Source organism: Myxine glutinosa, chromosome 5 (genome assembly GCF_964187855.1).
Source record: "Myxine glutinosa chromosome 5, kmMyxGlut1.1, whole genome shotgun sequence".
Lineage (NCBI taxonomy): Eukaryota > Metazoa > Chordata > Myxini > Myxiniformes > Myxinidae > Myxine > Myxine glutinosa.
In genome coordinates this window covers 148769497-148794144 of record NC_136265.1, presented here as the reverse complement: position 1 = coordinate 148794144, position 24648 = coordinate 148769497, and the positions used below count along the sequence as shown (strand labels likewise).

Below are 24648 nucleotides of genomic sequence, written 5' to 3'. Positions count from 1 at the left end.
TATGATTTACATATCGGCTAAATGAATTCAACCACCAACTATTTTTGAGATCAGCTTAGGCCAAAAGGTCAACATAGGCCAAAGGTCAACCACTTTTAAAAAAAATTCTAAAATCCTCAATTTTCATCCGATTGACTTGAAATTTGAAAAGGATTTACATATCGGCTAACTGAATTCAACCACCAACTTTTTTTTTGAGATCAGCATAGGCCAAAAGGTCAACATAGGCCAAAGGTCAACAACAATTTCAAATTTCTAAAATCCTCAATTTTCATCTGATTGACAAACTTTGAAGACGATTTGCATGTCAGGTCACTGAATTCAACCACTAATTATTTTTGAAGTCAAAAGGATGCTCTCCTGAGGGCATTCTACTTTGTTCTGTTTTGCCAATTGTCACTCCATGAGTGATTTTTCATCTGTTTGTTTGTCTGTCTGTTTGTCCGCACACAATAAATATGATTTTCTCTGCAACCGTTGGTCCAATTGACAGGAAATTTTCGCCATAGGTGCACCTGTAGAATTTTTTTCATGGTAATTATGACGTCATAGGTCACGTGGTTCGGCCGCCATCTTGGAAAAATCGAACACATTTGCACCTCTATATCGAAAGCGCTGAATATAAAAAATTGAGACATGGCTCATTGTAAAGAACTCTGCATGGGGAATAAAATATTGTTGCAGTTTTAGAACCTGCACTTGTAAATATGACATCACTTGTAAATATGACATTAAAGGTTAACGGTAGCACCCCTAGTTAGTCCACAAGCAACACGTAGGCCACCATAGGAACTCAGTTATTTCATTAGTATGTGTTTTAGATAAGGCCGTGTTTCCAATAGTTGAATCTGCATTGCATCAATTAAATAAGAGTAGGTCCCAATTCCGTCCATTTTGCGACCTCCCTCTCCAAGCGACGCCATTACACGCCCCTACAGTCGGTGCCTCATAGCTCACTCAAACGACGCCATAAGCCATGCAGTTAGGCCTGAGAAAAAGGGGCGGAACGCCAAGAAGAAGGTGTGGCCTGTCAACCAGCCGTCAAAGGCATGGCCGGTAAGCCCTCACCAGCCAACCAGGGCTGAGGTGAGATCGCCAACGGGCGTGGTTTTGAGGCGCGCGGAGCAATCCCGGAGCAATCTTTGCTCGCGTTATATAAGCACGAACGCAAAGCCCTTTCACAGGACTCTCGCAAAGCACTCGAGTGGAAGGTTGGTGGTAAAAAGAACTGCGCACACAAACTTGGACTTTTGATGAGAGCGCTGGTCGTAACGGGACTGATACGGAGCGCAACTTTGTGAAAGGACTCGGATGGGAGAGAGCGCATTTTCAAAGAACTTGGAGGACTTGTCGGAGGCGCGCTTGTTGGAGAGATACGGCAGCGCTTGTTAAGGACTCACTCGCTGGCGATAATTAAGAGGACTTTGGGGAGGGGGCATGTAGCACGAACGTGCAAATATTACATACGAAGGACACCAGCTTCCCCCGTTGTATAAACTGTCCGCTCGCGTCCAACTACGCGCGGAGCTGCCTGCCGGGTTTCGCCCGCTGGACCGGAGTCTACTGGAGCCTGGACCCCATTGCCGGACCTTCCATCTACCAACTACAATGCCCGTGTGAGTGTGTATGTTTGTCCTGGGGTATTAGAGTAAGACTGTTTTTAAGGCTGCCCTGTGTTCGGCTTCTTCCTCTTTCTCTCTTGTACATTCTTTCGTTTCCTCTTCTTCTGTACATTTGTTAATAAACCATCTTTGTTCTTCCTACCTTCTGGTTTCCTCTCCATCTGATCGCATCCGTCCTTTCTTTCATTGGGTAAACGTGGCACGATTAGGAACCGCTATAATCGGGTTTAGAGTCATTGTTAACGGCCCGAGTCGCGGCTCGCTTCGCTCGGCGTATCCACTAACGCTGCGGCTCGGGTGGGAGGTTATCTCCTTGCTCAGACATGGCTCATTTTGAAGAACTCTCCATGGGGAATTAAATGTTAATGATGATGTCATAGGTGCCTCCATTATGACGTCATAATTCGACAAGTACAAAACTTCATCCAATCAAGATGAAATTTCTTGAGCATAATCTAGGAATAAATTAGTGGAGAAAAAAAATAATGATGACGTCATCTGTCACGTGGTTCGGCCGCCATATTTGTTTTAACACAAAAGCCTTTAAAACCACTGAAAATACATGCTGGCGATGGTTTGCAATCTCTGATTGCTCTTTCTTGTTTGTCTTGTGATTACTTTGTTGGACTTGGCTGTTTTATGTAGTGCATGGCTTCCACATAACTGTATTGTGATCAATGTTACCAATTGGAGGCTATATCTCAGGTTCATTGTGAAAGGACTTCAGGTTAGTGAGAATCATATCTAGCACTGCTCCGTGGCGAGTTGGTTTCTTCACAACTTGGTCCAGGTTACCTGGTGTAAGTTGGGAGATGTCAAGACGATTTAGATCTCCAGCAATAACAATGCCAGCATCAGGGTTTGCAGTAATGATATGGTAAATCATCTGCTGTAAGTGGTGAACAAGTTGATCCGCAGGTTTATTTCCAGGTGGCGAATAAACGGCCGCATAGAAAAACTGGGAGATTTATCGTGCTAGTCTTTTTAGGTGTGATTTTATCCATTCAATTTCTAGGTTGTCAGGGACCATCACCTTCACTTGTTGTGCATGGAGTATATCCTAAGCATAAAGGGCAACTCCTCCATGAGGTCTGTCCTTTATGGGACGTGAGAATAATGTGTATCCTTCTACTTGATAGTGTTCCACAGGAGTGGTTGGATTGATAGTGTAGCAGCATAGCAAACCTGTTGTGCATTTTGTGATACAAGCACCAAATTTGGCACAAATGTACATTAATATGTTGCGAACATTTTCAGATATTGGGCCACTTGAAATTCCGTAATTTTTTTTTTCAAATTTTTTAAAATTTCGTAATTTCAAATTTTTCGGGTGACACCGTCACAATTTCGGTCTTCGAGGCCGGCCGATATAGTGGGGCGGCTTAGCCCAAATATTCAAAAGAATTGTGCATTTTGTGATACAAGCACCAAATTTGGCACAAATGTACATTAATATGTTGCGAACATTGTGTGGTCAGCAATGAAGACGAGAGTCTGAATTACATGTATGCAAAAGACCTTGTGAACCAGTGAAGCAAATACACGGGTAAGCATGAATTAAATCTAGGGCATGATATAATTTCCATGATGTTTACCTCTACACTCAATGGTGGAAGGAGGTAATGTTTTGATCCCAGCTTGTCTGTATGTCTGTTTGTCTGTTAGTCCACAAAATTCCAGCTTGTGGTAGTTGTAGTGGTAGTGGTGATAACAGAAATTGTTATATAGAACTGAACTTATATTATTATTATATGCAGAAAATAACTTCATTTCTATATGCCCTGCAGTGGACAGGTTAATTGGTTTATGCACTGAAGGGGTCACCCTGGTGTGCACTGCTGTGTTCTGCCTCACTGAGTTGTTCAGGTATGATGTACTCAGCACAAGCTTCCGGTCGGCCCGGAGGTGGGGGTGCGGGGCCTGTCACGGAACGTCAAAACAAACGGCCTGCCGGGGCCGCCCAAAAGTCGGGCGTGAGGGGCGCGTCCACTAATGGAACGCCTCTCGCTTCCCAGATCGAGGGCCACGTGGTCAGGAGAACCTCGTCCCTTCCGGTCACACTTTGCCTATCGGCCGGCCTCGAAGACCGAAATTGTGACGGTGTCACCCGAAAAATTTGAAATTACGAAATTTGAAAAAATTTTAAAAAAAAAATTACGGAATTTCAAGTGGCCCAATATCTGAAAATGTTCGCAACATATTAATGTACATTTGTGCCAAATTTGGTGCTTGTTTCACAAAATGCACAATTCTTTTGAATATTTGGGCTAAGCCACCCCACTATGAACCACGATTCTTATACTGCTGCTGTGTCCATTTGATCCTGGATTAAAGTGGATCTGAATTCATCAAGTTTATTTTGGAAGGAGCAAGGGTTACATAACATTAACTTTGGAAGATTGAATTCTTCAGGCAGGCTCATGCCTTGCAATTAAAGTTGGAGACAAATGTATTCTTATCAAATTGGATGAATTCTGCGGAAACTTTTTGTTGTTGATAGCATTAAGAATTCATTGTTCGGTTACCGAGCTGAACTTTAATTTGTCTTTGTTTATGAATACCACCCCGAGATCCTCTTTGTGTTTTGCCTGCACATATTCCTTGTGAGTTCAACCTTTTCCATACGGTCGTCAACGCGGAATTTGGTTTGTTGAACGAACTGGTGTCCAATGTTAACAGGTTCGATAGCCGAGTATGCCAGTCTCATTGTTATGCATGATTCCATTAAAAAAACTCGATGGTATTCATAGAATACTTACCCTGCGCAGTCAACTTGTTGTGAGCCAAATCTTCTGTTTTTGAACATCTCGATGCCTGTAACACATGACCTTTGACGTCATGATTATCATTAAAATATTCTGAAGGAGGAGGAGCTCCGATGATGAAAATTTCGTGTCCATCAGACCAACATTTGCTGAATTTTTTTAAAATAAGGATCGGATGGATAAGTGTTGTATTTGTCGAATTATGACGTCATAACGAAGGCACCGATGACATCATCATTAACATATCTTATTCCCCATGGGCAGTACTTGACAATGAGCCAGGTCTCAATTTTTTCCATGGAGTGGTTTCAGAGATATCGAGGTGCGAAGTTTTTCCAAGATGGCGCCCGTACCACGTGACATATGACGTCATAATTATGAATAAAAACTTTCTTCAGTCGGAGGCGCTCCTATGGTGAAAATTTCATTTCAATCGGACCTGCGGTTGCCGAGAAAATGAATTTTTAAAATGCAGACACGTGCGGCACATGTACGCAGATGAATGCTTGAACCCCACTCTTCGCTTCGCGAGCGCAGGGTAATAAAAAAATAAAAATACATAAATAAAGTACAATTAAAATGAATCAACAGGAAAAATACCCCAAAAACATCGAACAAATGACGAGAACAAACAAAACACAAAACTCGTGCAGCTAAACCAAAGCGCTCGATATCAGACATGAGCTGTCCCGTCCCGGCAGAGCCTGCTTTTCATGTCCCACAGTCGAGTGGAGGAAAGTTCAAGTGGATTCCTTGATGATGTTGTGAACATAACTCACAGTCAGAACATTAATTATCGGGAAGGAAGAAGATCACAGCAAGCTTGTTATTCAGGTTGTTCTTTGAAGCTTGTTCTCCAGGTAACCAGCAGGTATGCACAAATAGGCGAGTCCACGTACACAGGTGAAACCTACAGGACACTCTTTGCGCCCATCGCACCACCGAACACGAAGCCTTCAGCTAAAAGGTCGGTAAGCACGTGGGCGGGACAGCCCTGAACACCTTGATAAACACGTGGACCGGGCAGCTCCGAACAGCTCACAAACCTACCTTAACGACAAACCTTATGCAAAAACTCTAATATTTATACAACCCCCTTCTAAAGACCACATTCCCCGGTGGATGCCACAATACCCAACGTTACCTGCGGAGCCATCCCAATTGGCCTAATCCAAAATTTTGGCGGCCCTGTCCTTTGGGCACAGTCAAGTGATATTGATCGGGTGGACCTTCCCCTCACACACAACACCAACACCCAAAGCATTCATTCCAACCCTGCAAGACCATGGCTCAACTCTTATTACACCCATGTGTGGTCCTCAATTAGGCAGCGGGGAGGTCCCGCACAACCAAGATGGCGGAGGAACTTCAGGCTGTGGTGCCCGCAGTCCAAAAACAAGTCACTTGACTTCCGACTTCTTCGCCCCCCCCCCCCCACCCCCCTCCTCAACTGTTCGGTCCCTGACAGCCAAACAGCTCCTTTACTGTACGTCCTGCCAGAGAGGGTCTCCACACCATCCAGTCTCCTTTGGCCTCTCCCGGGTTGCCATGGGTCTCCGTACCCACTGGTCGCCCAATCAGACAGACCTCCTCCGACGGGTCCCCATTTCCAGACACCACCGGCTGCCAGAGACAAATTACCTCGGTTGGGAGAGTGAGGAGGGGGTTTGGGAGAGGGGAGGAGAGGTTGGGAGAGTGCCGTTCTAATTTTTCCACGTGTTAATGTAAAAACTTGGGTAAATATCGCTCATTTATTGGAATTTCGAGTTGAGTTTCCCTTCAAAAGCAGACCACACGCTCCGTTTACAGGTGTTTGTGTAATAACCTGGAGGAATGTAATACACGTTAGAATTGCAGCTCTTCTATTTGAATGTACACACACACACACACACACACACACACACACACACACACACACACACACACACACACACCACACCACATACTATCTGGTTAGACTTTAAATTGCTGATATACACATTAATTTGTTTGAAATTTTACAAGTGAATTTACTGATTTGTTTAAAACACCAATTTCGTCCCTTTTAATTGATTTCAATGCCAATGAACACACCTGCATGAACATTATTTTAATTATAAATCCCTATATGGACTTTCCAGAAGGTTCTTAACCTTGAAGTAGTAACGAAACGCCACACTGGCATTACCACGTGGACTACTTGGCTGGTAGACCACAAAGTTTCCGTGTTAGTGCGTGACAACTAATTGTCACGCACGTAAAAGTTTTCTCAGAAATTGTGTACTGGCAGGATAGCCAACATCCTCGAGGTATGCACACTCACCTATCGAATCTGGGTTTGAATGCCGATTCAGCTATAAACTACCACACGGGTGTCGTTGCCCAGGCAGGGTGAGACAATGTGAGCACCATTCCTCAGACGGACGTCCAAATTGGGTGTTCCGCCTGCCAGCAATGGTCGTTCGTGGAGGTTCAACATCCGACAGTTACCACTGGAACCCTGCACCAACGACCTTCAGTGGAACGTCAGGGCGGGCCAGCCAATTCGTGAAAGTCTTGGCATAAAAACGTTTCTTGGCCACACCCACAAACTTGGAATAATTGGGGAAGTTAACGCGATATGTAATAGAACCAGAAAGCATCTGAAAATGCAAAGCCCGTCCGCGTCCATTTGTATTCAGACGTCTTCTTCTTCTGTATTCTCAAAATAATGAGAACAGTTTTTAAAAAAACAATACAAAATGTAAATTTATGATTTTATTCAGCCTTGACCTTTGAGCTTTAGATGTAACAATTTTTTTTTTATCAGCTTCTTGCTTTTGATTCTTGAACCAATTCTGTGACACAATATGCAAATTCTTTAAATTTCAGGTCAATCGGGTGAAAATTGATTTTACGCAACCTTGACCTTAAAAAAAAACAAAAAACAATCAGCTTGTAGCTTTTGATTAGTGAACCAATTCAGTGACCCAACATGCAAATTCTTAAAATGTCAAGTCAATTGGATGAAAATAGACTGTTTTATGTGATGCTGACCTTTGACCTTTTGACCAAATTATTAATTTGCCTTCTCCCTATCCCATCCCATCAACGGTTTCAGAATAAAGCTTTGGTGAAAATTTGATGACAAAACTCAAATGGTAAATGGAAATTTCAGGTCAATTGGATGAAAATGTATGATTTGTATCGCTGACCTTTGACCTTTTGACAAAGGTATTAATTTGCCATCTCCGTATTATCAGAAGGCTTTGGTGAAAATTTGATGACAATAGCTCAAATGGTAAACACAGGGGCAATACCCCTGGGTGCGCACCTGGCAGAATAAAGCAGTATATTACACCGGCTAAAGGTATTTTAAACCGTATCAAGGCATTTTAAACTAATTTCAATGGTCGCTAGAAGACAGGGCAGCATGTACAATCATACTAACGTAATCATAAGACTTTAAACAAACAAAAAAAAATACCTATTTTGGGGGGCAACCCCACCCTCCCCCCTCTATAGACTACCTTAGACCCCGATTTTTTTTTAAATGGCGTGAACAAACTTTGGTACAAAACGGGTGATGCAGGTTGTGGTAAAGTTTCATCGAAATAATGTTTGTAGTTTCAGAGAAAAATGCAAATTCCTATTTGGGGATGGGGAGGGAGGGGTCAAACCTGGACCCACATTGACCCTCGGTAGACCCCCTTCAAATCCAATTGTTTTAAAGCAGTGGAACAAACTTTTGTCACAACACAAGATATATTATTTGTGCCAAGTTTGGTCACACTCTCACTTTGTCTCTCCGAAAAGGTCGTCTGGAAAACCCTCCCATATACTTTCTGAACAATCCTCTCCAAGAAGTTGTCACTCAAGCTTTTGGGTCTCACTATCTGCCATGATCTTTCTTGGGAAAACCACATTTCCAATCTGGCCTCCAAAGCCAGTCGTCACCTGGGCATCCTCCGTCGTGCGAAGTCCTTCCTCGGCACACCTGAGCTCCTCACCACATACAAGGCTTTCATCCGCAGCTCCATGGAATACTGTTCTCCCCTATGGGCTGGTGCTCCTGCCTCACACCGAGCTCGGCTTCACGCTGTTGAAACCAAAGCTTTCAGAATCAATGGAATCTCCAGCGATGATGCTATCTCTGAGGGCTTTTCTCTCACTCACCGCAGGCAGGTTGGTGGTCTTTCTGTCTTCTACCGACTCCTCTCCGGCCTTGCTCCCCCAGCTCTATCTGTGCTCTGTCCCCCAAATATTCCTTCAGGTCGCACAAGATCTGCCTGCAACCCTCTTATGGTTAAACTGCCAAAGTCTCTCCCGCCTCTGGAACAAACTCCCTCACTCCCTTCAATCCCACTCCTCCCTCCAGGTCTTTAAAACAGCTGTTCACCACCATCTATTATCTTTGATCTTTTCTACCCCCGTTAAATCACCCCAGATCCACTTTTTTGAAATTCCGACTTCTTTCCTGGAAGTCCGAGCAATATCGATGTGTTTTATACTCTCCCACCCCACCCCCCCCCCCCCCCCATTCCCGTGCCTCCTCCCCCCTTCCGGTGCCCCCTCCCCCCAAGCCCTCTCCCTCCCACAGATCCTCCAATGTCCCTGTTTTCTACTGTTGTACTTGCATGCTTCCCTCTCTCCCCACCTTGTCTCCCGCTCCCTTTATCATACGTTTTGTGTCCGTTTGTTTTTTTGCGATCGATGTTAGCTCTTACACGAGCCTCGATCTTATGTACAAAAAAAAATCAAAAAATCCCATCAACGGTTTCAGAGAAGTTTCAAGTGTTTACAGTCTGATGGACGCACCGTCAGAGAAGCTCACCTGAACTTCGTTTCAGGTGAGTTAAAGGCGTTACGGCCGAGACAGACAGACACAGACAGCTGCTGCGCAGGGGACGGGCTATCATGGACTACTAAACAAAGGCTTGACAAGGTCTGACGTCACAAGGTCAGCGCACGAGACGCCACGTTCTCTCCGTTCCTCGTTATTTGTTAATTTTATTACATCAGAAACGCTTTGTATTACAAAACAATGTAATTAAAGGCCTGTCCACAACACGAACACAACAACAACAACAACAACATGCATTTTAAGGCCATTTTCCCTGCTAGAGCGGGGGTTAGCCTTGCGGTCCCCATGACAATCTTCTCCATTTTGCCCTATTTTCTGCATCTCCTTGTTAACCCCCTTGCCCGCATTTCTTCCACCATCTTTAGCCAAGTCTTTCTCGGTCTTCCCCGTCCTCTACTTCCTTCTACATTCATTTCCATCACTCTTCTCAACCAGTCACTTTCATCCTTCCTCAACACGACCAAACCATCTCAACCTGTTCCTCTTCACAACATCAATCACAGGCTCTATTCCCATCATCTTTCGCAATTCATCAATTCATCACAACACGAACACGAAGCCAACAATTTAAATTCGACAATCCTTGTTTGGTGTGAAAGTTACATCGCTTATTACGTCACAGTATTTAATAAACAAACCCGTATTAAGCAATACGCTTCTCTGCCCATAAGGCATAATGGCCTAAATATACAAGAGGATTATTTGATCTTTGCCAATTACCTTTACGACAAACCATTACAGACCAGAAGCAGTTCATCCTAACCACGTGTGATCGAGGTTAGAGTATGACGTCATAATATCGTGCATGGGAATCTTCAGTCCTGTCCACGATTTTATCACAACGTGTATGGGGGCCATGGTTCGGGTATTTAAATCAGCCTCAACTCCAAGATTTAAACACAACGGGTTACAGAGGTCAGAGCACGAATCCTTAACATCGCCAAATCTAAAGCCAGATTCGAAACCACAACCTGGGGTGATGCGGTGAGGATCGTTTCTAGTAGCAGACTAGACGGATGTATGGAAAAAGGCCATGTATAAGCTTGTGGGTGCATTTTTGGGTAAAAGTTGTGAACCTCACTTTTTAACATAATTAGGGTATGCTGAATTCGATTAACCCGGTTCCCAAGCCGAATTGTTTTTGGGTTTTTTTTGGAGTTTTGAATAAACTGCTGAAGAACTTGGGCATTGGTGAACTCACAGAGGAGACATTCAAATCTGCAGAAGCGTTCGTCTGCAGAATATATAATGTGCACAGAACAACCTCTGTTGATTCAGCACAACATATGTTGTTCTCCAAGACTGGTAAACCAGAAGCAATGTCACCGACCAGTGATGATCTTCCTTTCCATTCTATGCGAGTGCACTATCAAGCCATGGTATGGAGAAATGCTCAAGGTGCCATGCCTGACCTTCCTGCACCTGTGGAAATGGGATGGAAACGTGGTGATTCAGGACTAGAGCCTACTCTGATGTCACCGAGTCCAATCCCAGAAAGTTGCCTCGAGATGATTTGTTGTGCATGCCAGAAGCAATGCAAGACTCGACACTGCAAATGTCGCTATTCAGAGTTGAGGTGCACATCAATGTGTGCCTGACAGCAACAGAGTGATGATCAGACCCCTTGTATGAATTTGATGTAGTTTGGCAAAACAACATGTGACATTCCTGAATGTTTGTGCTTCATGGCCATACACTTAATTTTAGAATAAATGGTTGCATGAAACATTGTCTTATTAAAACCATTTCCCATTTTATAGTGTCCAATTTCAATGTCAACAACCATAATATAGACTAGATGGATTTATGCAAAAAGGCCATGTATGAGCTTCTTGGTGCATTTTGGGGTAAAAGTTGTAAAGTTAAAAAGCTGCATGTATATACATATATAAATGCTTGTTCAAAGAAATCGTCCAAAAATGGCAATTTGGCAGCCATTTTGCTTATGCCAATTAGGTCAAAAACTCAAAATTCGGCTTGGGAACCGGGTTAATCGAATTCAGCATACCCTAATTATGTTAAAAAGTGAGGTTCCCAAATTTTACCCAAAAATGCACCTAACATTCACATTTCTCAGAAATCCGTCTAGTCTGCAGGTCACAGTCCTCAGATGGGCGAGGGTGAAAGATTAAAGCCTTGGGCCAAAACCGTGCATGACTACTGCACACCAAACTTGGAACCTCAACCTCTTGGGGGTATTGGGGTTTAGAGCAATCAGTCACCCACTCACCATTGATAAAGCAGCCCACAGGTGGGTATATTGAGAACACATTTAATGCAACCAAATGAAATGCCGGGCAGGGTGTGGATCCTTAACCACCACCTCTCTCCCCTTTCCCATGTTCCAAGCTTGTACTCTGATTATACAGACCATTGCACAATGCACGCTGCATACAGAAAACAAAAACAGCCCGAAAAAAAAACAAAAAAAAAAACACTTTGGTTCATTCGGTGTACTGCACTCGCAGCACTAACCCGGTCGGTCGTTGTAAACATTTCCAGGAAACAAACCTGATTGTTGCAGAAAGGTTAAATAAAGGTTTTGCCAGGGATGTATTGAGATAGATCCGTTCAGTTATGAATGAGCTGAAGGTAAAACACAAATGGTGAGTGGTAGGGTTTAAATTAACCAATTAAAAATAAATAAAGGAATCTGACATTTAAAGGAATGCAAGGAAAACTTGCACAGCATGACTACGCAAGTTAAAGTTTCCACCAAAAACGTAAACCCGACAAGACAACCCTTGCTGTACTACTTCAACATAAAATGATAAAAGAACAGGACAAAAAAAGAAAAGAAAAAAAAGGTGAACAAAAAAAAAAAGTTACAAGAAGCAACTTTAAAACTGCAGCATCTGCTTTCTGTACCATGACGCCCAAGAAGGGACAACCAGGCACCGACCAGTCAGGTAGGAATAGGGTTGAGAATCGATGGGACCCAAAAGGCCTCTTGAGAATCCAAAGGCCCCAAAAGGCAGGCCCGGTGGTGGACAGCACGCTCTTTGGAGCACGGACCCGTTTCGACAAGCAAATCCACGAAGCATAGTTCCACCACACTCAGAGTCCGTCAATTCAAATGAGACAAAACCAGAAGGCACCGCGTCAAGTAAAACTGGGCAAGTTAGTGGAATATTCATAACACGTTGAAAATTGTCGGTTAGAAAGGACAAGAAGTTAAATCGATTGGAAAAAATAAAATAAGATTCAAAACTGACAAATGGCTTTAGAAAGATTTATGACATTACTAATCGAGAATTTCAAGACAGGTAGACAGTGCACTTAAACAGGTTCACATTATCTTAGGCTTTTCGGGAATTCAAGGAGACGCGCAAGAAAGCAGAGTCCTGACGAACGTGAATTTATAACCGTCCGGAAAGGTACAACTCGTAATAACGAGCAACAGATATCCGTAACAACCTCGTTGGCATTCTTTTCGATTCCACCACCGAGATGAGGAGCCCAAGGGAGATTGATAGGAAGAGGTGGAAGCAGAGCCGGTGAAGTGAAAAGGGAGCAGTCCTCATTTCCCCACGAGCCAAGGACGATGTTATAGAAAGAGTTGCAAGTGTGATTGTCACAGATCGAAATCGTCGTGGCATGACCTCAGTCCTCATAACTCTCCTCCACGGCACACACCCGGGCCGAGAGGACAGAGGGGTGTGGGGCTCGGGGATGAGCGTGGTGGGTTCTTCAGGAGGCGGTGATGTCTGAAGTCGTAAACCGCTCGACAAAGGAAAATGAGCTCAGGATCGGTAAGAGGAGGAACTCGCCGATGAATGGGCGTGAGGTAGGTGGGTGCATTGGGGACCAGCGACCGAGCCGAGCTGACATCAGCACTGTTCTGGCATCGTTTCAATCCAGCCCAAAACCTGTGAGGAAACACGAGAGCAAAGCACGTGAGATCGAGTATTCATAGTGGTGATGAGACGGTGGGCGGGCGGAGCTAGAGGGCGGGTGGGCGGAGCGAGAGGGTGGGCGGGCGGAGCGAGAGGGCGGAGCGAGAGGGCGGGCGGGCGGAGCGAGAGGGCGGGCGGAGCGAGAGGGAGGGCGGGCGGAGCGAGAGGGCGGGCGGGCGGAGCGAGGGGTCGGGCGGGCGGAGCGAGGGGGCGGGCGGGCGGAGCGAGGGGGCTGGCGGGCGGAGCGAGGGGCGGGCGGGCGGAGCGAGGGGCGGGCGGGCGGAGCGAGGGGGCGGGCGGGCGGAGCGAGGGGGCGGGCGGGCGGAGCGAGGGGGCGGGCGGGCGGAGCGAGCGGGCGGAGCGAGGGGCGGGCGGGCGGAGCGAGGGGGCGGGCGGGCGGAGCGAGGGGGGGGGCGGTGGAGAGCAGTGGTGTGGGTGGAGGTGGGTCGAGAGGGAGGTGGGTCGAGAGGGTGGTGGGTCGAGAGGGTGGTGGGTCGAGAGGGTGGTGGGTCGAGAGGGTGGTGGGTCGAGAGGGTGGTGGGTCGAGAGGGTGGTGGGTCGAGAGGGTGGTGGGTCGAGAGGGTGGTGGGTCGAGAGGGTGGTGGGTCGAGAGGGTGGTGGGTCGAGAGGGTGGTGGGTCGAGAGGGTGGTGGGTCGAGAGGGTGGTGGGTCGAGAGGGTGGTGGGTCGAGAGGGTGGTGGGTCGAGAGGGTGGTGGGTCGAGAGGGTGGTGGGTCGAGAGGGTGGTGGGTCGAGAGGGTGGTGGGTCGAGAGGGTGGTGGGTCGAGAGGGTGGTGGGTCGAGAGGGTGGTGGGTCGAGAGGGTGGTGGGTCGAGAGGGTGGTGGGAGGAGCGTGGTGGTGCAAGGGGTGAAGGGTGGTGAGGCGTGATTATAAGAAGTGGGGAGGGTGGGTACGAGCAGTGGGGAAGGGGTGCAAGGGGTGGGGAAGGGGTGCAAGGGGTGGGGAAGGGGTGCAAGGGGAGGGGAAGGGGTGCAAGGGGTGGGGAAGGGGTGCAAGGGGTGGGGAAGGGGTGCAAGGGGTGGGGAAGGGGTGCAAGGGGTGGGGAAGGGGTGCAAGGGGTGGGGAAGGGGTGCAAGGGGTGGGGAAGGGGTGCAAGGGGTGGGGAAGGGGTGCAAGGGGTGGGGAAGGGGTGCAAGGGGTGGGGAAGGGGTGCAAGGGGTGGGGGAAGGGGTGCAAGGGGTGGGGGCAGGGGTGCAAGGGATGACGGCAGGGGTGCAAGGGATGACGGCAGGGGTGCAAGGGGTTTGAAGGAGTGGGGCGAGTGTGGAGCATGGTTTTGACGTGGGTGGGGTGGGGATACGAGGAGGTGAGGAGACGGTGGGTGAGGGAGGGTCTTACCTGCAGTACTCTGCAAGCGTTAAAACGTAACATTTTTCCTCTATACAGGCCACGCTGTTCTCATCTTGATGACGAGATGCAAACACTTCGTTTTTCTGTACAAAGAAAAAAAGAAAACATGACGCTTATTCCTCATTTCGCCGCAAACTCGATGCATTCACAAAGCGAATCACAAGAAGAGAAATTGTGTCGGTTGGAGATTGCACCTCGCTCTGTTGGTAGGCTGGTCGACCACCTTGCGTGTGCTCTGGGCGGTAGTACCAAAAAAGGCTCATTGTCAGCTCCCCTGCACAATGGGAATGTCAGACCATAAATAGTGGAAAACTGTGGGGTGTCCGATGATATAAAGGGCTGGAAGTGGTCAAAATACTCTTGTATGATTAGTTTCAAAAAACAATCTTCCAGCATCAACTGAAAGGTTGCTCTGACTTTGGATTAAAAATAAACAACAACATCACTCGGTAGAGCACATATGAAGGCTGAACAGTTCACATTTTATATCTCAACGATAGAGCAGATCTGGATCTTCACCAAAATCGAATCAATTTGTCCTGGTCATACACTCAACCTGTCCACCAAGTTTCATTTGAATCACTCCATAATTTTGAGATATCCTGCTCTCAGACAGATGTGAAAACAACCTCCGCCCACCTGAAAACATAACCTAGTGGAGTGAGGTAACAAACATTCCAAGTTTGAGGCTGATGCCACATATTTGTCTCAATTTTTATTTATTTACATGATATAAACCTCGAGTTGCTGACACACGTTAGACGAGACAAACAGCCACTGAGCCAGGAGGAAGTGCGGTCACTTCCCGGGGTACTCTGGGTACCAGAGACATCACAACAATGGCGCCGCCTTATTCACCACACTCAGCGGGGCATTTCATCAGGAGGAATTTCCTCCTCCCCATGAATGCCACAACCTATAGAGATTATCCGTGCTCTACCTTTTAAATGCTGATCATCGAGCAAGGAAGCAGCACCTATTATGAAAGTCTTTGGTACGACTCGCCCGGGGTTTGAACCGCTGGTCTCGCTGATCTCCCAGACTCGGAGCAGTCACTCTAACCACCGAGTGCTTTCAGCACCAAGTGTACCTTTTTGACCAATTGTTTTTTCTCTATAATGCAAAATAATCCATCAAATCAGAAAATAACTCCGATATTCAATTACCGTAGAAGTGGACATTTTCATGGAACGTCAATTTTTGCACATTTCGTGCTCCAACTGAGAAGCACGAATATATTTTCCTCATTTAGAGAAATTACAGTGCCAGATCATGCAAAACATGCACGTGCCGTACGCATACAATTACGAGTCATGCTGTACGGAGTTGCAAGCAACGCACTTGGTCAGGACATGTAGCGTAGGTCTACGCGGTTCACAACCACAGTACTGTATTTCAGTGTCCACAATTCAATGTGAAATATGCTTCGTTATTTGAAGTTCGTTTTCAAAAGTGGAAGAACTTCAAAGTTTCCCAAAACCTGCAAGCTTTGTTAAAGCAGGCCTCGATGCACCGTCTGTCCTTGCCCCGATCGTCATATTGAAAGCCGTTAATACCCCCATCACACCAAACTAGTTCTCAATACGTTCGTGAAAATGTTGTCGAACGGGCTCCAACTGTGTATGAACGTAGTAGCAACTATTTACAGTCTTTTTACGAACTTCATGGACGGGCTCGGACGGGGAGGGTGCTCTAGAACTTTGAGCCTGCTCAAAATTTTATCCCGTCCATCCCGTTCTCCAATTAGACGGATTGACTCTCTCCGTCTCCCTCTCTTGAATTGGACTTTCATGGGCAGGCTCAATAGTCTCAGCAACTTCAGGGGGATCTGCATGGCCTTCGGCAGGGCTATTTGTGCTCGATTTCGCTCGCCCTGTCTTTCTGAATCGACTTCTCTTTGGAGGCATGATGATCGGAGATTGTATTGTAGATGTGTACAGCTCGGAGCCCTGAACTTGAATGAGGACTGGCTACAACGCGCTCGGTATTCATAGCAGTCGGGCCAGGACGCGAGTACACACGCACTAGGAACGAGATGAGGACGTAGTGCGAACGAGTTGGTCGGGTTAAGAATTAGTTAGAACTGGCTTGGACGTATTGTGAACGAGGTAGAACGAGGTTGAACTGGTTAAGAACGCGTTGAGAACGGCTACGGACGGGCTCAAACTGCTTCGAAACGTTGTCGGCATGAGGTGAACGGGTACTTTTACACGATCTCAACTGGATACAAACGGACTGCAGACTGGCTAAGAACGAGATAAGAACGAGATAGATGTATTGAGGACTGCTTATGAACGAACTAGCATCGTATTTTAGGCCAAACTACGCATTCTACCGTGATCACAGCCCGTTCTAGTATTTTTTTTTAGAACGGGGTAGAACGGGATAGAACTACTTTGGTGTGATGCTAGCCTAAGGTAAAGAAAAGGCCAAAGTCCCGTACGAGCCTGTGGAGACAGCGATGCCGAGGCTGGAGTTTGGAATGAATAGAAATATCCAACGCTCCAAGAGACCATTAATTTACTAAACTCTGCATTCAATTTACAATTGATTTGATGTGCTTCACTGTACTTTCCCCGTCGTATTTTGTAATACGTATTTCATTGGTTCTGTATGAGTTGCATGATGTATGTAAACTTTAATTAGCCCACCCCCCACGCAATGGGAGACGGGGTTTTGCAACCACTTCTGTCTGTCTAGGGCATAACATTTTTACCATTTGAGCTATTGACGTCAAATTTTCAACAAGCCTTTATTATGAGAATATAGAGAAGACCAATTAATAATTGGGTCAAAATGTCAGACACAGCGAGTAGAAATAGGCCTCATCACCCTGTCTGCCGCTGCGCGAGATGGCCGGGTTTTGTAATCACTTGCATGATTTTTTTATTTACCATTCAGCTTCAGTGTGTGTGTGTGTGAGTGTGTGTCCATGACAACTTTTTTTTAACCATTCGAGCTGTTTTTTAAAGCTGTTTTCGTCATGTTTAATTCAAGGACAAAGCGGATGTGGATTTGCTTTGCATTTTGAGACTAATGAAATTGTGTCTAAGTTGAACCCAGGTGCTATGCTGTCTCCGACCACTGAGAGGCTTCCATAAGAACTCGGACGGACATCGCTCCGACACATTCCTGTGACATTTATTCTGTGTGGTAGTGCATACTCGAATGGTGCGTATTGCTACATGTTCCAGGCTTGCTTGTACCAATTGCCAATCCATTATTACTTCGATTAAGGTATACTGATATTATGCTTGTTGATTTCTTACAGGTGTTGCTAGAGATCGAAACTGAATTAAACCTACTATTGGGACAATGTTGTAGATCTGGTTTTTACAACAATTGATTCAGTTTCGATCTCTAGCAACCATTCGAGTATGCACTACCACACGGAATAAATGTCACAGGAATGTCCGCCTAAATCGGGTGACGGCGGTGGCGGTGGCTTTCTAGTTTATGATAAAGTACGTTTTGATGTCTTCAGTTCGGGGTTACAACGAAAGTTATTTTCTCCCTATGTAAGCGTTCACGGGGGTTCACATGGTTAACATCATTGATCGTCATCGTCACGAGTCTTGTGCCCACTCCACGAAATTAAAAACGCGAGAACACGTTTTCACGTCGCTTAGCGTGAATTTTTTCACTTGCACAGACTCGTTTTTGTAAAATCTGCGTGAGCTGTAAATCGCTCTCCTGGATTTCTTTTGTGAGAGTGATTGCATTTGGTTAAGTAAGCTGTAAGGTGCTTGTGTGTCAGTGCTTACGGACCCTACGTCACGCTATTGTACTTCAGGATGCGTAAACACGCACATTCTCTACCTCCATGGGAAAATTAGTTTGCAAATCGAAAATGTACCTAAAACAACACGAATAGCAGACTGCTCATGGGGTTTTGTAGCATTTTACACGAGCATCCAATGGTTAACAGGACAAAGATACAATTTATAAAATGTATTTATTTATTTTTAGTTAAATATATATATATATATATATATTATATATATTTTGCAAACCTATCCAAGGTCTGAGCGGATCCGGGACCCAGCAAAATTTGGCCAAAATTACCAAGCCAGATCCAAATTTAGTTTTTGCTACCACATCCCAGGAATATGTTCTGGATTTAATTTGGATCAAACTACCTTCCTTCCAAATTTGAAGTCAATTGGCTTTGAAATGAAGAAATGGTACACTATCGCAATTGTTGAAAATATAGTAAAAAAAAAAAAGGGGTGCGGGAGAGGAAGAGGACTACGTAGTATTGTCCCTGCACTTGGGGAGGCATTTATCCACAAAATCCCTTCTGGGCAAAAGTACTTGCCTGTCCTTGGATTTTCCCACAGGGCAGAGATTTTGGCAATGTAAGGCAGTGAGCGGCGCCGGAGGCCAGAACGCAGGAGGACACAATCACGTGGTTGCACCGAGAGTCCGTCACGTTGCACGGCAGGATAGCATCGACGGACAGCGGGCTCCGACTCCCCCTGCAAATGAGCACATGCATTGGGAAATAAACTTTTCATGTTAAGTTAAATCAACCCTCCTATTGAGGAGCAAGTCAGTTTGCTCCATGCCATCTGTTCATTCCATATTATGCAGTGAAGGGTGGGTGGAGGCGGCTAAAGAGGGAGGAAGGTGGATAAATACAGAAAATGAAGGGTAAGGCTGGTAAAAATCCACACCACCACATTTAAAATAAATATATTTATTTAAAAAAAAAAAAAAAAAAAAAAAAAAAAAAAAAAAAAAAAAAAAAACTTACAATGGAATACGTACATGTTCTGTGTCCATTTAGAAAGAAAGTGTGGTAAATTAATTTGCCCACTTGTTCTACAACAACAATGTCTTTCTCCGACATAATGGAAACAAGTTCACCACCATTACAGGACAACAAGTCCATCCAATAGAGACATGTATCCCTGCTTCATCAGTTATGGTGACTAGTAACTGGTAACTATGTCATGAGCATGCTCAGCTGGAATTTCCTACTATGATTTTGGTCATGCAACCCGAGTAGGCGTGAAGACTGCGTTTGCACATGACGTGAGCATGACCTGGAAACTCAAATTTGTTTACACAGTAAGAGCTGTTGCCAAGACAACAACTACACTGAGATAACAAGCGATGTCATTTAGTTGAGGGATACACAAGATCTGACCCCTTGCTATCCACGGTTTAGGCAGCGACTTTCAATTTGTTCAGGATTCTGGTGATAGCTCACCTACTCTTGATGAAATACCACAGATTCTTCAACATCCATCAACGACCAGGATATGTATGCAGGCTCTCCGGCTAAATGTCTTGCCTAGTAATGGCGCACATATTGATGCCTTGCCCTGCACATGACTCACCAGGATGGAAGTTTATAGCTAGGTCAGTTGAACATACCTCGAAGCTATCTTGACAACACATCCTTTGTGGAGACAGCTCCTTCATGTAAAACTTAACCTCACAATATGCGAAATCACACCAATAGAGCTCAATGCCGTCACCACAAAATCAACACAACATGGGTACAAGGAAATAAAGCTGAAAACCATGGAATCTCACCATATGGACGTGGACAATATTTTCAAAGTGTGACAATTCCAAGATGTGAACAAAGATTCCAAAGCTGGAAACCCGACTCGCAGTTAAACAGCCCTAAAGCACAAGCTCGCACATGAGCGAATCGTCGGTGGCCAACCCACTTACAGATCAACAACTTCAAATAAATTTAAAGAAAACTTTTTTTTTTTAATTATAGCCGATACATTGTTATTTCCATGATCTCAAACTCGGAGTTTTTGCAATCACATTCATGACACCAGGAGACATCATACAATTACACGAATCGCATGGACACGAGTAAACAATGGACAAATGCAATCCTAATCTTGTGAACCGCAGTATCTGGCCATGCGTTAGTTTGTCTCCCATTTGCAGCAGCCGCTTCCTGCGTTGCGTTTGAAAGCTCTGAGTACAAGGACTGTAGATTTACTGCAGATCTTCATGGATCAATTTCAAATAGCGATAGTTTACCCTCTGAGACAAATCCAACCTCCACCATTTTGTGGTGGGTGGTATAAGTAGCTCAGAGCTTTGGCTGTGAGTGAAACCAAGAGTGCACCACAATTAACCCTTTTACAGTCCAATAAATCATTTAAATCGATAGGTTAACAAACGTTTACAATCACTGTGCACAGATACTTTTGCTTGTTCAATATGGGATCTCAACATCACCAGTTGTGCTCAGATGGGAATGACAAACAGTAAACTATGTGCATGCATTTAGTCACATCGGCTGCATGCTCATGAGCTACATTTATGTATTGAGCAGCGGCGCCCGAGAGGTTCAGAGGCACCCGAGAGGTTCAGAGGCACCCGAGAGGTTCAGAGGCACCCGAGAGGTTCAGCGGCACCCGAGAGGTTCAGCGGCACCCGAGAGGTTCAGCGGCACCCGAGAGGTTCAGCGGCACCCGAGAGGCTCAGCGGCACCCGAGAGGCTCAGCGGCACCCGAGAGGCTCAGCGGCACCCGAGAGGTTCAGAGGCAACCGAGAGGTTCTACTTCGCTTTTCTGTAATGAACAGCCCAAACCTTAGAACAGCTGGAGGGTCCATTTGGGGTGTTGGCCCAGGTTTGTAATCTCCTTTATTAAAAAACATAAACCAGTGTCCACAGAGTGATTGCGCAAACATTTGGAAATTTCAAACAAAAGGTCTTGTAAAAGGTTATCACAAAAATAAAGCGTGGCGTGAGCTTGAATTGTTTTCAGACAGTGCCAATGTTACACTGACGAGAAGCACTCGTAAGGTTTCCATGTGTTTCAGAAAAACACATGGCCACGTGTGTGTCACCGCTCATGCAGGTGCCTATGCGTATGCACTGCGCACACACAGTGCGCCCCGCATTGCCTGTCAGCATGTGTTCCAACTGTTAGTATGGGCAGAACACAAAACACCCAGCACATAAATAATCACAAACTCAGCTACGGAATGAAAATGCATCGAAAATCTGAAACGGCAGAGTTTATCAACCACTGTTAAACCTGCCGTGCCACCTTAACAGTCGATGTGGTGAAGGTACATTTCCAGAAGAAAAAAAATACTCAAAGGGACCACTTTCCATAGCAAAGAACCCACACCTTATGACCATAAATATCAATGCAACCCAAAATGGCATTTTGCAGCCTGCAGACGGATAACCAAAGCCGGAGACAAACCTAAATAACAATGACATTTTCGCTGAAGTTCATGAAAAAGGTCGGAGTGCGTCTGCTGAGCCATCCTCAAAGATAATTGATCCATGAGGAGGGTGTACAGCATTTCTGCATGGAGGGAAGGGGAGGGGGAGGGGGTTTACACCTGAGCCAGACACGACCTCAGATTTCCAACGGCCATCGATAGCCGGTTTGACCACCCCAGAGTACGGTTGAGAGAACGAGGGGGTAGACAAAGCACCAACACCGTGTGAATGGGACAGACAGCTGCAAATGCTGAGCGTGCCCTGGCAATCCGATATGGTCATTGGACTACAAGGAAATAAAATTAAAATCTCCATTGTCTGCCACCGATAGGTTCACCTCGAACCTGGGCCGATTCACCTGCAGCGTCTCAAAAAGAACATCAGGACGGCACTTCGTAAATAAAATCTATATGGTATAACAATGGCAAAGTTTAATTAGACGCAAGTTCTTGCTTGCACTCGAGAGCAATTTGATATGTAATAATCCGAGGTGGGGGAAGGGGCGTGGGGAAACAACATATGAGAATTACTTAATGTTACACCATTCCAAAATGTACATATACACAAAACAATCCAAAAATGTATACAACAAACAACATGCATTTTAAAGGCCATTTTCCCTGCTAGAGTGGGGGTTAGCCTTGCGGTCCCCATGACAATCTTCTCCATTTTGCCCTATTTTCTGCATCTCTCCTTGTTAACCCCCTTGCCCGCATTTCTTCTTCCACCATCTTTAGCCAAGTCTTTCTCGGTCTTCCCCGTCTTCTACTTCCTTCTACATTCATTTCCATCACTCTTCTCAACCAGTCACTTTCATCGTTCCTCAACACATGACCAAACCATCTCAACCTGTTCCTCTTCACAGCATCAATCACAGGCTCTATTCCCATCATCTTTCGCAATTCATCATTTCTCTTCCTCTCTCTCAACGATACTCCGCACATCCGTCGAACCATTCGCATTTCCACCCTTTCCAACCTTCGTTGCTGCTCTACGTTCATTACCCATGTCTCGCTCCCATAAATCATAACACTTCTCACACATGCAGCATACACCTTTCCCTTCAGCTTCAACAACACTCCCCTCATCATCAGCACGCCACTCAATTCCCGAAACTTCTTCCATGCACATCTCACTCGAGCAACCGTTGTCGAGCAACTGATCCACCTTCTCCATTCAGCATGTCTCCGAGGTAGCAAAATGTTTTCACACCTTCCAGCTTCACGCCGTCTCCAAGATCCAACTCAACATTTCCTCCATCTGCAGCTCCCTCTGTGCACACCTTACATTTGAATGTAGCTGCCACACTGGTTAATGACCCTCTCAGACCACTACATTTTTGATGAACCCACTCAGCGCACATTGTACACTGAATGGAGTTCACTCCGACACCCTTCCTACACACAGCACAGGGCCACTTCCCAGTTCTTTCCACCTCACCACATGCTTTACCACTTGCCATCACCTTCGTCTTTCCAATATTCACCTTCAGACCTTTTGTCTCCATACATTCCTTCCACGTGTTCATCTTTTCCTTCAGTCCATCCATACTTTCCGCAATCAACACCAGATCATCTGCATACAACAACTCCCACGGTAAACCCTCCTTTACGTTCTGAGCCAGCACCTCCATCACAGCTACAAATAGTAGTGGACTTAGTACCGACCCCTGATGCACTCCCACCTTCACCTCAAACTCACCACTGTTCCCATCCTTCGTCCTTACAGCTGGGCACGCTCTTTTGTACATTGCCATCACTACTCTGATCAACCATTCCTCCACTCCTAACTTCCTCAATGCCCATGTCAATACCTTGCGTGGAACCTGATCGAATGCTTTCTCCAGATCAACAAACCCAAGAAACAACTTCTTCCTCTTCTCCATGTACTTCTCCTGCAACTGCCTCACAATGAAAACCGCGTCTGTCGTTCCTCTTCCTGGCATGAATCCAAACTGCATTTCGTCGATCTTCACTTTCTTCCTTATCCTCCTCTCTAACACCCTTTCCAATACCTTCATTCCATGCTCCAATAACTTTATCGCTCGGTACGAGCCACACTCCAGAGGGTCACCTTTCCCCTTGTATAGAGGGACGAGGGTACTCAGTTCCCAATCCACTGGAATGCGGCCTTCTTTCACCACCAGATTACAGATCTCTGTCATTCTCTTCACACCCCAACTTCCTGCTGCCTTCAACATATCTCCCACAACTCCCGTCGGCCCTCCCGCTTTTCTACCCTTCATTGCTTCCTCAACTTCCTTCTCAGTTATCTTCTCTGCCGGTCCTAAAACTGGGTTACTCTCTATGTTGCCATCCCATTCATTCTCTGTATTCAACAGCATTTCCATATATCTTTTCCATCTTCCTTTAATTCCATCTGGGTCGACAACGATGTGTCCCACTTCATCCTTCAAGCAACTCACCCCCATCACACCACACCTCTCTTTCACTATCTGCTTTGCAATCCTGAATACTGCTTTCTGACCCTCTTCCGAATCCAAGCGTTCTCCGAACATTTTCCTACATGCCTCCTGCGCCTTTGCTACCTCTTTCTTTGCAGCCTTCCTGGCTACCTTATAACTTTCATGCTCTGCTGTTTCTGCTCCCGTACCCTTCGCCTTCTGCCACTCCTTGAACTTCTTCCTCTTCTCGTCAATCCTCTTTCCAACTTCATCATCCCACCACCATGTTTCCGAGTGCCTCGGTGGTCTTTTTGTCCATCCACATACCTCACCAACAGCTCCCAACAGACCAGCTTTCATTGACATCCAACCACTTTCAAGCTCAACCACATCATCCTCGACCCTACTCAGCCTCTCTTTTAATGCCTCCCTTACTGTCGCCTCTTTCAACCTCCACACCTTCATTCTCGGTTGGTACTTCACCCGCTTAGCTGTCCTCGCACCTTTCACCCTTACGTCGCAGACAACCAAGTGGTGCTCTGAAACAGC

General features: G+C 45.8%; 1 protein-coding gene across 2 annotated transcripts in view; it reads right to left on the bottom strand.

The window, feature by feature from the left end:
• Positions 1-11465: 11465 nt before the first annotated feature.
• LOC137426947 (uncharacterized) overlaps positions 11466-24648 on the bottom strand; it is a 99111-nt gene continuing 85928 nt past the window's right edge. For both annotated transcript variants that reach the window (XM_068115997.2, XM_068115998.2), the window contains 4 exons: positions 18795-18954; positions 14671-14750; positions 14465-14559; positions 11466-13078 (listed from right to left, as the gene is read on the bottom strand). In XM_068115997.2, coding sequence (XP_067972098.2) covers positions 12820-13078; positions 14465-14559; positions 14671-14750; positions 18795-18954 — 594 coding nt within the window. In that variant the 3' untranslated portion in view covers positions 11466-12819. The remainder of the gene's footprint in view (positions 13079-14464; positions 14560-14670; positions 14751-18794; positions 18955-24648) is intronic.